This window comes from Ylistrum balloti, unplaced genomic scaffold (assembly GCF_031769215.1).
Source record: "Ylistrum balloti isolate Yb309-2 unplaced genomic scaffold, AGI_CSIRO_Ybal_v1 Utg371326, whole genome shotgun sequence".
In the NCBI taxonomy this organism is placed as follows: domain Eukaryota; kingdom Metazoa; phylum Mollusca; class Bivalvia; order Pectinida; family Pectinidae; genus Ylistrum; species Ylistrum balloti.
In genome coordinates this window covers 91,411-105,232 of record NW_026782706.1, presented here as the reverse complement: position 1 = coordinate 105,232, position 13,822 = coordinate 91,411, and the positions used below count along the sequence as shown (strand labels likewise).

The 13,822-nt window shown below is 41.8% G+C and overlaps 1 protein-coding gene across 1 annotated transcript in view; it reads left to right on the top strand.

Moving 5' to 3' along the window:
* The first annotated feature begins 10,978 nt into the window (after positions 1–10,978).
* The window catches only part of LOC132562015 (ATP-binding cassette sub-family D member 3-like), a 60,838-nt gene continuing 57,994 nt past the window's right edge, over positions 10,979–13,822 (top strand). Inside the window, exons 1-4 of the mRNA XM_060226737.1 lie at positions 10,979–11,085; positions 12,733–12,766; positions 13,055–13,104; positions 13,715–13,766. Coding sequence (XP_060082720.1) covers positions 10,979–11,085; positions 12,733–12,766; positions 13,055–13,104; positions 13,715–13,766 — 243 coding nt within the window. The remainder of the gene's footprint in view (positions 11,086–12,732; positions 12,767–13,054; positions 13,105–13,714; positions 13,767–13,822) is intronic.

Below are 13,822 nucleotides of genomic sequence, written 5' to 3'. Positions count from 1 at the left end.
GAAGGGGGCAGTCAATAGACGGGAAAGATAAGGTTCCTCGACTGGGCGATTTTTTAAGATTGAAAATCGCATAGCCAACACGACATTGGCGAGCAGGGAGACCTGTAAGGCCGCCGATGCCCTCAACGCCGCGTTCAGGGCAGCTGTAAGTACCGACGATGCATAAGGCGGCGGGCATACCTCCGCCCCGAGAATCCAAGAAATGTCGGCCCGTAGGGCCCGCATCCCCGAAAGAACATGCTGAGCCTCGGTTTCAGCAATCTCGGAGCCCCCTACCTCCTGGGAACCCTCCTGGTCGGAAGGGTCATCTGCAGATGACTCGGACGGATCAATCGCCAAGCACCCATGAGACAGATGGATAACATCGTCATCTTCTGCCAAGCCCACGCCCTCAGCGTCCATCTCCTCCTCGGTAGCGACCGAAGTCGCCCTGGGAGGAACAGGGGCCGCCAGAGGAGACCTCTCCGGAGAGGGGGACTCCTCTATACGGCGTTTAGACGTAGAACGTCTAACAGCCGAAGCTGTAGGCTTAGAAGCCAACCCCTGAGGACAGGAGACCGACGGGTCCGCGCGGGAGGCGGAAGTCCTAAAGGTCCGGCGAACCTTTTTAGGACCGGCCGAAACGGCCCCCGAAGTAGCAGAGCGTTGGGGGGATTCAGCACTGCTAAAACGTCTCCTAGAGGGAGAGACCATACCCCAAGGGTTCCATGAAGGAAGACCCATGGGGTTGAACCCAAACCCCTGAGGGAATGGGAACAGTCCCGCGGGCTGGGAGTGACCCCAGAACTGGCCAAATTGGCCTGCCTGAGCCTGGGGCTGGACACCCTGTCCAAAGGACCAGGATGAACCTCCACTCCCACCAGGTGGAAACCCAGCCATGTACGGGCCGAGCCCGTAACCGCTGGGTAACTGCTGGTACCCATGACCATCCGCAGGTTGGCCTGGGCGGCCCGGGATTAAGTGCCCGCAGGCACCCCTACACCCCGAGCCCGGGGGAAAACGCGACCGGAAACCGGAAGCCTGACCTGGGGCCCCAAATCCCTGGGGGAAACCCCCTGGGAAACCCTGCACCGGAAAATCTGGACTAGAGCGAAAAGCCGCAGATCAATAGACCTGTGAGGGTAGGAACCCAGGCCCCGCACTGACACTAGGATTAGTGAACTCAGTGTCACTAATCCCCGTAGCCACTGACAACCCTGACAAAAAGTCAGTGACCCCTGACCCCATACCCGAGGGTACCGGGGGTTTTGTTATCAGTACCTCAAACAGAGGGTTTGTTATCATAGCAAGGCACAATTAAAGTAATTTGATTGATTTCAGGAGGAAAATCTGACTAATCAAAGGCTGATACGCTGCTTTTGAAGATTACAAAGAAGCGACACCCAGCTTCAAAGCTATAACAAAATACTGCTAAGCGACCTTGAGATTCGTTTGATATACATCAAAGGATCAAACTAGTTTTTCGTCCTGTCTGCAAGGTGTCACACATGGAACCTTCAATTTTGCAACAAAATATTCCAGGGGTGGGTACAGCGAAAGTTATCGTACTCCCTGGAGAGTGGAAGTAATCGTAATTCTGGAGTATAGAGGATGACAAGGCAGGAACGCAAATAGAGAAGGTAGTGTCGAAAGTCATAATGATCAAGATAGATGTTAACATTGGTCAATTATTTGGTGTCTTCACAGGAAATTTCAATTATGAGGTGGAATGTTTGGTGGTCCATGTATTATTTGACAATATCATAAAGGTTGTCTGACGATCGTTTTGATTAGAGATCTGAAAATCCTTTAGTCCTATTAATTGACTTTGATAATGCAAATGCTCTACATGAAAGTGATTATGAAACCGTTACAGGTCTCTCGATAATTTTATTTGAAGATTTGTGTGAACATGTTACAACTATTTGAACAGTGAAAAAAACAGAACAAGTAGAACATGCCTTGCATTTACTTCTTGTGAAACTTAGATCCAGAGAGTCTAACAAGCTTCATTTAACGCTGGGAAATGAAGAGTGAGACAATCTCATCTGCATCTTACCATTTTAAGTTCCGATGAAGACGTTACAGTTTACACAAAGATTGTCCTGTTGTGAAACCCATGATGTTTGATTATACTATCGGATATATGGTATCTGTCATGGGACCCTATCTTGCATACTCCAAAAACAATGATGCCAATGTTTTGAAGCATGCTATTGCAACAAACTGCGATGCAATAAATGAGTGGATCTCTGAGGCGGACGTGCTGATCATGGATAGAGTCTCTATAAGTATGTTGGAAGATCTAGGCATAAAGGCAAAAATGCCTAAATTTTGCCACTCAAAGGACAGAAACAACATTCAACAGAGGCAGAGAATGATTCAAGACTTGAGATGGATAACTGAATTTGTTAACGGTAGAATCAAACAATGTAAATATTTAGAATAGACGTCGAGAGTAGGCACAACACGAAGCCGTGCCGGTTCAATTCACGATTTATTCGTGCTAAGAGTTGATTACATGTTTCGGATCCAAGCGATCCGTCATCAGAACAACAATATTCAATTAATACGTCAAACATTGTACCTTATTCGCAACTACCATTTATTGGTGACTATGTGCACCTTGTTTATACCCTTTGCAATAAATACAAATTACCTGAAAATGAATGCTGATAACGTTTCCATCATTATCAGAGGACAATTTGCACTCCGAGTGTTTATCAGTTGAAGTTGGCACGGAGCTACATCGAGGAGCATTTTGATGAAAGATTGATATTTTCTTCAACTAGCTAAATTTTATCTATGTAGCTGGTTCCCGCCTCCTTTGTAGAACTCTTTCGATCTACAGTTAGTTTGACGTTGAAACCTAGATTGACTGGACTATATATAGATCTAGTATTTGACGAATTGGTAATTTCTTTTCATTAGATAATGCTACTGTAATGGAAATTGAAGTATAAGAGTTATGTCCCTTGAATATGACTTGCGTAATGGAAATTGAAGTATAAGATTTATGTCCCTTGAATGTGATTATAGCTAATTACACATTGGTTAATTTGTTCATCTAATAATTTTTGTCGATTAATACAAATGTTTATAATTATGTAGTAAGATATGGAAAGGTATTTTGTACTATGTTAATATTTTAGTATGCATCATTTATGGTAAATTAAATACCAACAATTGCCACACCTAATGAAAGAGTTTATTATACATGTAAATAGAAATTACTTTGAATTATTGCGAGCGCTGTTATACTGACTGTTGTTGAGGCTTTCAGAGATACACAGACGACGAAAGACTTCTTACTAAGCAAGTAACACAGTCATGTGTAACAGGTGGTGGGTGAAAGTCTGAAATAGTGGCTTTTTCCGAAACCGCTTGTCAAGCTGATGCGAGAGCTCTTTAGTTCTCACCGAAGCTTGGACTTTTGACTGTGGGTAGCTAGCTATAGGGTTAGGTTAGAACCCGAGCTAGGGACACGAGGAAGGGTTGACTTAGTTGGTAGGACAACCTAGTGCTTAGTCAGGACCGACTAAGTGGTATTGCTCGGCGACTAGTTCAGTAGTTGGAACTAGGGTTAGGTGAAGTCACTGGGTGTCGAGCTTGCACTCACGCTCACATGCTAGTCAGAACAGTCTGTGTCGGGACAGCAGTCCATGTGAATACTAGTTCGTTCGTTAGTTTTATTGTTAACTCAGGTAGAGTTTGCTGTTCCACGCTATATATATATATCGGCATTTGTTAGCTAGTATCTCTGCAAGGAATCAGAGACATACCCACCGTGTGCAAAGCTAGGCTGCACGTTACAAAATTGGTGGCAGCGGTGGGATCTTGCTAGCTTTCATTTTTTATATATGGTATTGTTGTTTGCTTTGCCTAGAACTTTGCTGGTTTGCTATAATATATCTATGTTGAAACATGTCAGATCAAGACCAGCTATCTTTACAAAAAGGTATTGATGCTATCTCTGAGGAGATAAAGCAAATCGAATCTAGAAGACAGTCTCTAGACCTGGGCAATGTCGACACTCGCACACCGCCCATAAACGTTAGGGTACCGTATCGTGACTCGGGTATCGGTATGCTGCGTTCAGAAAACACGAGTAGCTATAAGAAACTCGGGGCCAGACCGAAACACAGTTTTGATTTGCACACTACAGAGCAAGGTCGTTTGTCTTCAGACATATTGGAGGAAAGTCGACTGACCTTGCCAGAGAGCCCCTACACCCCTTATACTGATTCAGACAGATACGCTAGGCCTTCTCAGCAAACACCTCCTGCAAACGTCACATATAGACGAAGCAGATTGCCACGCAATTCGTCATTGATGGAGGATCGTAGCAATCTACAATACTCTTCATCACTTGCTCGTGAAAAGTCTAGTTGTCACAATGCACGAGTTAACCCTGCAAAGTATGACGGAACAGGTTCCTGGATTGACTATCAAGCTCATTTTGAGGCTTGTGCAACTTTAAATAGGTGGACTCCTGAAGAAAAGGGATTAAACCTTGCCGTGGCGTTACGAGGACAAGCGCAAGGTGTGTTAGGTAACCTAAGGGGTCCTCTTGGTCAAAATTATGATATGCTGGTAAAGTCCTTGGAGGAGCGCTTTTCTCCGCCGAATCAAACAGAGCTTTATAGGACTCAGCTAAAAGAACGCCGACAAAGAGCTACTGAAACTCTCCCAGAACTGGCCCAAGATATACGCAGATTAACGAACTTGGCATATAACACAGTGCCTTCAGACGTCAAAGAAACCCTGGCTAAGGAGCAATTTCTTGATGCGCTTGTAGAATCTGATCTGCGAATAAGAATCAAGCAAGCCAGACCAGTAGATTTGAACGATGCCCTTCGTCATGCTGTTGAGCTAGAAGCTTATCTTAACTCTGAAAAGAAGATAAGGGAGCAACAGGCTTTCGCCAGATCTATTGACTCTGGTATTGCGAAAAATGAGAAGGTTTCTGAGAACAAGGCGGCTGAAACAGTTGACCTGGCAGGAATTGAGAAGTTACTTTCTTCCATGCAGAAGTCAGTAAGTGAACTTACCAAGGAGGTAAACGCAATGAAGCAAAACAGACGACAGAACCGATTTGCGCGGAGGAGCAATAGTCAGCCAACCGCACAACGATTTACGGACAGAAAATGCTATGAATGTGGGTCTCCAAAACATCTAAAACGTGACTGTCCTAACAAGAAAGGTCAAAGTACTAAGTCTGGACAGCAAGATGACAACGACCAGAAACCCAAAGCTACTGTGAATCTGAATAACGTAAAGAAGGAATCTGGTGTGTTCCTTACTACAGAGGTTAATGGGTACCTAATCAGCCTTTTAGTGGATACTGGTGCTACCGTTAGCCTGTTGTCTGATGAAGTCTTTGACAAGCTTGGCGTAGGCAAACAGCCTGCACTGCAGCCATTGAAGTGTGATGTACTGTCAGCTTGCGGCTCCCCTCTGGAGATAAGAGGGAAGGCCAATTTTGAATTGGTTATTGGGAGTTTCCGTTGTGCTGAAGAGCTAATGGTTGCAAAGCTGAACATTGACGGAGTACTTGGTCTTGACTTTCTGCGTAAGTATGGCTGCATTGTGAACATGACAGACGGTTCTCTTCAGATTGAGGAAAAGAAGCACGACATGAAATTTGAAGGCTTAAGTGGGTGCTACCGAGTTAGCGTGTCAAGCAACTCTAAGATACCTCCACAAAGTGAAGCAGTTATTCACTGTACTGTAACCATTCCTGATGGAAAGACAGCACCTACAGGCCTCGGTATAATTGAACCTCTAGGTACGTTCCTGGAATCAGACAGAGGTGTAGTTGGGAAAACTCTGGTTACAGGTAGTAACCAAGTACCGGTAAGATACATGAATCCCTCTTCTGAACCACAAACGTTGTATGCAGGAACGGCTATTGGACAATACAGTGTGGTAAATCACGTCAAGGCTCTAAGTAGTGTAAAATGTAAGAAAGGAAAGTCTCTTCCATCACATCTATTGGAGTTGTTTGAGAGAAGTAAAGAGTCTCTCTTACCTCAGCAGACAAGTCAGGTTCGGGAATTGCTTCTAACGTACTCTCCATTATTCGCTGAAACTGATAAGGATCTTGGGCGAACTGACATTATCAGGCATAAAATTGATACAGGAGACGCAAGACCGGTGAAGCAACCGTTGCGACGAATGCCTGCACCCATGGCCGACGAAGTTGACAAACAGGTTGATGACCTCTTGGAAAGAGATGTAATTCAGTCATCGACAAGTCCTTGGGCATCAGGTGTAGTGCTCGTTAAGAAGAAGGACGGAACGACACGATTTTGTGTCGACTATCGGCGACTAAATGCATTGACAGTGAAAGATGCGTATCCTTTACCGAGGATCGATCAGTCCTTGGATCAACTTGCTGGTTCTAAGTGGTTCTCCACTTTAGACCTCTGTTCGGGCTACTGGCAAGTTGAAGTAGATGAGAGCTCTCGGGAAAAGACTGCATTCTCCACAAGGAAGGGTTTGTTTGAGTTCAAATTAATGCCATTCGGGTTGTGCAATGCACCCGCTACATTTGAACGAGTCATGGAGACTATCCTTGCTGGACTACATTGGCAGACCTGTCTAATATATCTGGACGATATCATAGTGATGGGAAAATCATTCGAAGACATGATCAGTAACCTGACACAGGTGTTTGACAAACTACTTTCAGCAGGTCTCAAATTAAAGGCCAGAAAGTGTTGTTTGTTTGCAAAGCAGGTAGAATTCCTTGGTCACATTGTGTCTGAGGAAGGATGCTCTACTGACCCAAAGAAGATTAAGACAGTCCACGAATGGCCTGAGCCAGTAACTGTCTCTGAAGTTAGATCCTTCCTCGGTCTTTGTAGCTATTATAGAAGATTCATAGAGTCATTTGCTGCAATTGCAAGACCTCTTCACAGACTGACCGAGAAGTCAAGAGCTTTTGTCTGGACCAAAGAATGTCAGGAAGCATTTTATGAGTTGAAGTGTAAACTGACAAATGCACCAATTCTCGCACATCCCAATTTTACGGACTTATTCATCCTGGACACTGACGCAAGCAACAGTTCAAGTGGTGGAGTTTTATCTCAAATACAAGACGGGATTGAAAAACCAATAGCATACGCAAGTAGAGCACTCACGAAAAGTGAACGAGCGTATTGTATTACAAGAAAGGAACTTCTTGCGGTTGTCTTCTTTACCAAATACTTCCGGAACTATTTGTACGGGAGACGGTTTCTGCTGCGTACTGATCATAGTTCGCTGCGGTGGCTGACCAGCATGAAGGAGCCAGAAGGACAGTTAGCCCGCTGGCTAGAGGTCTTGTCTACGTATGACATGGAAATCCAACATAGACCTGGAAGGCTCCATGGGAACGCTGATGCGTTAAGTAGAATGCCTTGTAAAACCCCAGATGTTCACCCAAGCTGTTGTCAGGAATTTGTTGAAGCTATTCAAACAGTGAAGCCGTCTAAGTTATCAATAGACAGTACTTACGAACCGGTGACTTTCAGCAAGCTGCAAAAAGAGGATCCTGATTTGTCAGAAGTAATGCAAACAGTTGAAACTGGAACTCAACCAAGTTATGCGGAAATCAGCACAAATAATGCCTTTGCCAAATCACTGTACAATCAGTGGAGTTCTCTAGTAATAGAGAATGGTGTGTTGTGTCGGAAATGGACCTGCACTGGGAACAAAGAGGCAAAGATCCAGGCCGTGGTTCCTGGTAAGGAACGGGTGAAGGTACTTCAGCAGTGTCACGACAGTCGAACAGCCGGTCATCTAGGGGTAACAAAAACTCTGTCTAAGATAAGACAGAGTTACTACTGGCCGGGAATACAACAAGACGTCCGACGCTACATTGCCGGTTGTGATAAGTGCTGCCGTAGAAAGAACCCTCAAAAGACAAAGCGTGCTCCTATGCAACTGATACAGGTTGGGTATCCGATGGAACGAATCGCGACAGACATCCTTGGCGAACTTCCGATGACAAGGCAAGGCAATCGGTATATTTTGGTTGTGTCCGACTACTACACCAGATGGACAGAAGCCTTCCCTATGCGCAACATGGAATCTGTTACAGTTGCAAAACTCATTGTTGAGGAAATTGTAGCAAGGTATGGAGTACCAAATTCTATACACTCCGACCAAGGAGGTCAGTTTGAAGGAAAACTCTTTACTGAGATGTGTCGACTTTTGGGTATCAACAAAACTCGCACGACACCGTACTACCCGCAATCGGACGGGATGGTCGAGCGTTTTAATAGAACACTCGCTACTATGCTGAGTGCTTACGTGAACGAGTCACACACGGACTGGGACGTGCAGCTTCCATATGTTATGATGGCCTATCGGTCTGTCGAACATGAAAGCACGGGTTGCACACCGAACAGTCTGATGTTGGGCCGAGAGGTCAGCACTCCTCTTGATCTGATGTACGAGATGCCAGTCCCAATAAAAAGCATACCTCAAAATGACTGGGTGTGGGTCCTCCAAGAACGAATGGAAAAGGCACACGCGCTTGTCCGAGAAAGCACACAAAATGCTATGCAACGGCAGAAAAAGTATCACGATCGGAAATTGTACTGGCAATCATTTGAGCCAGGAGATCGAGTTTACGTATTCTTTCCGAGGAAGGAAGCCGGACAATCGCCGAAATTTGCATCGTATTGGAAAGGGCCATTCGATGTTATCGAGAAAATCAATGACGTGAACTACAAGGTCAATTGTGGCCAAAAGAATCAGCCACAAGTCATTCACGTTGACCGCATGCGCTTAAAGAAAAGCCAGCTACTATCCCATGAGAGATCAGACCTTGACGAACCTCTTTCTGATAAATATGAATGTTGCCCCGATACCGAGTCTGCAGAATCATTTAGTGATGCTACTGAAAGCGAGGACGAGCATGATTTTCGCATGGGTCGTCCAAAAAGACTTAAACGCAAACCATCAAAGTTCGGTGACTATGTCATGACCTTGTGCTAAAGCAATGGAACCGGAGCCCAAGTTGTCTGGTCCATCTGCTAAGCGGTTGTGCGATATAGGTGTACAGACCGAGGGACCCTACACTTGTAAGAGAGTGATTAGAAAAATTGTCACATATAGAGATGGTGACAGGAAGGTAAAGGAGGTGGACGGGCAGATTATCATATAATATGTCCATACCTGCTGGGTGCAGAATTTGGGACACTATATCTTTCGTAAAACAGGACTATTGTTGACTGTATTTCATGATCAAGTTGTTGTTTTGTGTCGGTTGTTAAAAGAAAAGAAAAAAATGAAAATAATTTGTTAATGATCGTTATGCGGGACGCATAAGTCGGAGGCGTGGGTAATGTAATGGAATTTGAAGTATAAGATTTATGTCCCTTGAATATGACTTGTGTAATGGAAATTGAAGTATAAGATTTATGTCCCTTGAATATGATTATAGCTAATTACATATTGGTTAATTTGTTCATCTAATGATTTTTGTCGATTAATACAAATGTTTATAATTATGTAGTAGGATATGGAAAGGTATTTTGTACTATGTTAATATTTTAGTTTGCATCATTTATGGTAAATTAAATACCAACAATTGTCACACCTAATGAAAGAGTTTATTATACATGTAAATAGAAATTACTTTGAATGATTGCGAGCGCTGTTGTACTGACTGTTGGTGAAGCTTTCAGAGATACACGGACCACAAAAGACTTCTTACTAAGCAAGTCAAACAGTCATTTGTAACAGGTGGTGGGTGAAAGTCTGAAATAGTGGCTTTTCCGAAACCGCTTGTCAAGCTGATGCGAGAGCTCTTTAGTTCTCACCGAAGCTTGGACTTTTGACTGTGGGTAGCTAGCTATAGGGTTAGGTTAGAACCCGAGCTAGGAACACGAGCAAGGGTTGACTTAGTTGCTAGGACAACCTAGTGCTTAATCAGGACCGACTAAGTGGTATTGCTCGGCGATTAGTTCAGTAGTTGGAACTAGGGTTAGGTGAAGTCACTGGGTGTCGAGCTTGCACTCACGCTCACATGCTAGTCAGAACAGTCTGTGTCGGGACAGCAGTCCATGCGAATACTAGTTCGTTCGTTATATATATATCGTTTGTTAGCTAGTATCTCTGCAAGGAATCAGAGACTTACCCATTGTTAACTCAGGTAGAGTTTGCTGTTCCACGCTATATATATATATCGGCATTTGTTAGCTAGTATCTCTGCAAGGAATCAGAGACTTACCCACCGTGTGCAAAGCTAGGCTGCACGTTACACTACCACATAATTCCTTCACTTATGTGTAACAGAGATCATTTTTCATCTCAATGCCTCCGCTAGGAATCGATCCCAGGACCCATGGCTTACTAGTCTGACGCTCAACCAATCGAGATAAAGAGAAGTTTTCGCTAGCCGAGTGGTATATTGCGGCAGAGACGTATATAACACGTTATACACGTCTCTGATTGCGGCTAGTATTTTACCAGGGTTACATATCAACCCAATGATAGTTATTTCACCAAGAAAGAAAACAAAATTAAAAAAGAACAAGTCCACACGCAAGATCTGTCTCTGAGTTTTTCCTCGATTTATCATAAGTACTAATCAGATCATTGGAGGAACTAAATGGATATTTTTGGGAATACAATGATACCTATTTGATTTCAGTTGTTGTTGTTGTTGACAATGATTTAAAGATGATGTGCTGGTGAAAACTGAATGTTCCTACGTAAATCATCAGCTTATGGTTAAATATAAGTCCGCTCCAGAATTATTCTTTACTGAGGAAATTCATTAGCGTGACATGGTTCTTAAGGTGTCAGAAACCAATTCGCCAATGATATATTTAAGATATATCAAACATTAGTCTTCTTTGATTATTTTTTCTTTTAAAATGTAGCAATATAAATTTATAAAGAAAAATGGACACATAAATCTTATTACAGGTTTTTACTAATCCGGATACGAAACACGTTTTTAATATTAGATTGTACAACCTGGCGGAAGTCCCTGTAAAACATGGCTGCCTTCAGCAAATTGACGCCGAGGAATTCGGCGTTGTTAACAGCCGTTGCTGCAGGATCTTTTCTGGTTTACAAGAACATAGCTGACAAACGAGCCAGAGGGTATGATGATTTTGTTATTGAAGATGATATTACATCCGATATCTCCTCTTGTGTTGGCACTTATATTTATAGGCTTACACAATATTCAGAGGCTGTGCAGTAACTGTAACCAAAGTCCATTTCACAGGTCAAAAATCGGAACACTATTTCATGGACTAGATCGTCGCACCATATCTATCATACAACCAGTTTACGTATAATACATGTAACATGAATTCTTATATATAAAAGCTGTATATAATTAATCCAACAGGTATGATCCGCTGCTTTAGTACATTTTGAACGCTTGTTCTAGAGGGCAATGGTAGGAAGGCCACGCACGATTGCACATATCACAATAGTCATACTCTCTTTGCATTAGGTATAATGCAGGGCAACGACGATAATTTTGCAGGATTTTTTAATTTTCAATTATTATTTCACATTTTTAGCGTCCAATTCTAGTGTATTTACCAACTCAGTATTAAAAAGGAAGACTGTCTCTAACACTGATTTACCTGAGTGTGATTAGAGGTAATTCCTTCCAGCAAATACGTAGGTGTCATGCTTTCAAAATCCGGCATGGGTATGTACAGTATACATCATATTTCCTCTGTTACTCTCAAATAGGAAGCTCAGTGTCAGATAACCAAAATAAACCCCAGTGTTCTCACAGATAATCAAAATAAACCCCAGTGTTCTCACAGATAACCTAAATCAACCCTAGTGTTCTCACAGATAACCTAAATCAACCCTAGTGTTCTTACAGATAACCTAAATCAACCCTAGTGTTCTTACAGATAACCTAAATCAACCCTTGTGTTCTCACAGATAACCAAAATCAACCCCAGTGTTCTCACAGATAACCTAAATCAACCCTAGTGTTCTCACAGATAACCTAAATCAACCCTAGTGTTCTTACAGATAACCAAAATCAACCCCAGTGTTCTCACAGATAACCTAAATCAACCCTAGTGTTCTCACATATAACCTAAATCAATTGTAGTGTTCTCACAGATAATCTAAATCAACCATATCATCAACCCTAGTTTTCTCACAGATAACCAAAATAAACCCTAGTGTTCTTAAAGATAACCTAAATCAACCCTAGTGTTCTTACAGATAGCCTAAATCGACCCTTGTGTTCTCACAGATAACCAAAATAAACCTCAGCTTTCTTACAGATAACCTAAATCAACCCTAGTGTTCTCACAGATAACCTAAATCAACCCTAGTGTTCTCACAGATAAGCTAAATAAACCCCAGTGTTCTAAGAGAACCCCTATTGTGTTCCTAGAGATTTATGGATTGAAACCCAGTTTTATATTTATACAGGGAACCAAAATAAACCTTCCATAGTGTTGTTATTTGTCAAGTAAAAGCTGTGATGATAAAAAGGCTGGTTCAAGAATATATAAAATCTTGGATTTTATTTGGATTAAGAGAGTGTAGTGTGATTATGTAACATATTGAACACATGATGGATATTACACATGTGTATACAGTGGAAATTATGGTAAAAGTAACCTGAAATCAGTGACATTCTACATGTACACTGTAATATTATCATCTAAATTTGTATTAATATCTACATATGTATATGAATCAGTCCTAACTACCTTATAAGTTAGCAGTACACATTTGTACTTTTTACCTTTTCTATTTTAGGAAAGAAGCAGATATCAAAGTGGTAATCCATGAGGTAAGAATATACATGATGTATTTATAACTCTATAATTCAGACAACTTCGTTCCAGGCCCAAATTTTCCAGAGTAGAAGTTTTCCATACTGGGGAAATTAGTCAACTTGTGAAGATAAATCAAATTGCAAGTTTTCCGGTGCAAGTGGCAATGAATATATGCAAATTGTTTATGTGTTCAGATTAAAGGAAAGAAAAATGAATGGATATGAAAAAGTGAAGTTAAAATCACAATAGAAATGACTTGTGATTTAACATAGCCTTAAGTGATTTTCTTTGTGATGTTCTAGACTGTCAGTCAGAAGAAGGAGAGGGCTGCTGTAGATGGAATCTTTTTTAGGTGAGATATTACTGAAAAAACTTAGTTTTATATAATATTGATAATAAACCTGGCCCCTTGGAGAACTAATAGGCCTAGAGACATAATATTTGGCTGATATGTTCCTTGGATTTAAAATGACCTTGATTAATATTCAAGGTCACTGTGGTCAAATTTGTTTGAACATTTAAATGACTTCTTTTCATGAACTTAAATATCCAAGAAAAATGATGTTTGACTGGTATGTTCTTAGGATGAAGCCTGACAAAGTTAGCAAAAAGAAATTGTCTTGACATATATTCAAGGTCACAGCGGTCAAATTTGTTAAAACCTTTAAAAAAATTCTACTCATGAACTAATAGGCCTGGAGGCAATAAATATACCAGGTGAGCAATGCAGGCCCATCAGGCTTCTTGGTACATTGTAAACATACTTGAATTAATTTTCATCAAAATTAAATGAGAATTATTCAGATTACTAGAGATATGAATCTATTGGATTTGAGTTGCTTCATGTTGAAGATACCTATCAATGAATGTAAAATCAAGATTGATGCAACAGTTATTGGTTAATGAAGTCGATGAATAAAGATTCATATAATTCTTTTTTATGTTGTTTTTTCTCCTTACAGACGTCTGTTTAAAATTCTCAAAGTTCTAATTCCTGGATGGTTCACTGCAGAGGTAAGGAGAATGTCTCTCTGTTAACATGAGACGTAAGGAGAATATCTCTCTGTTAA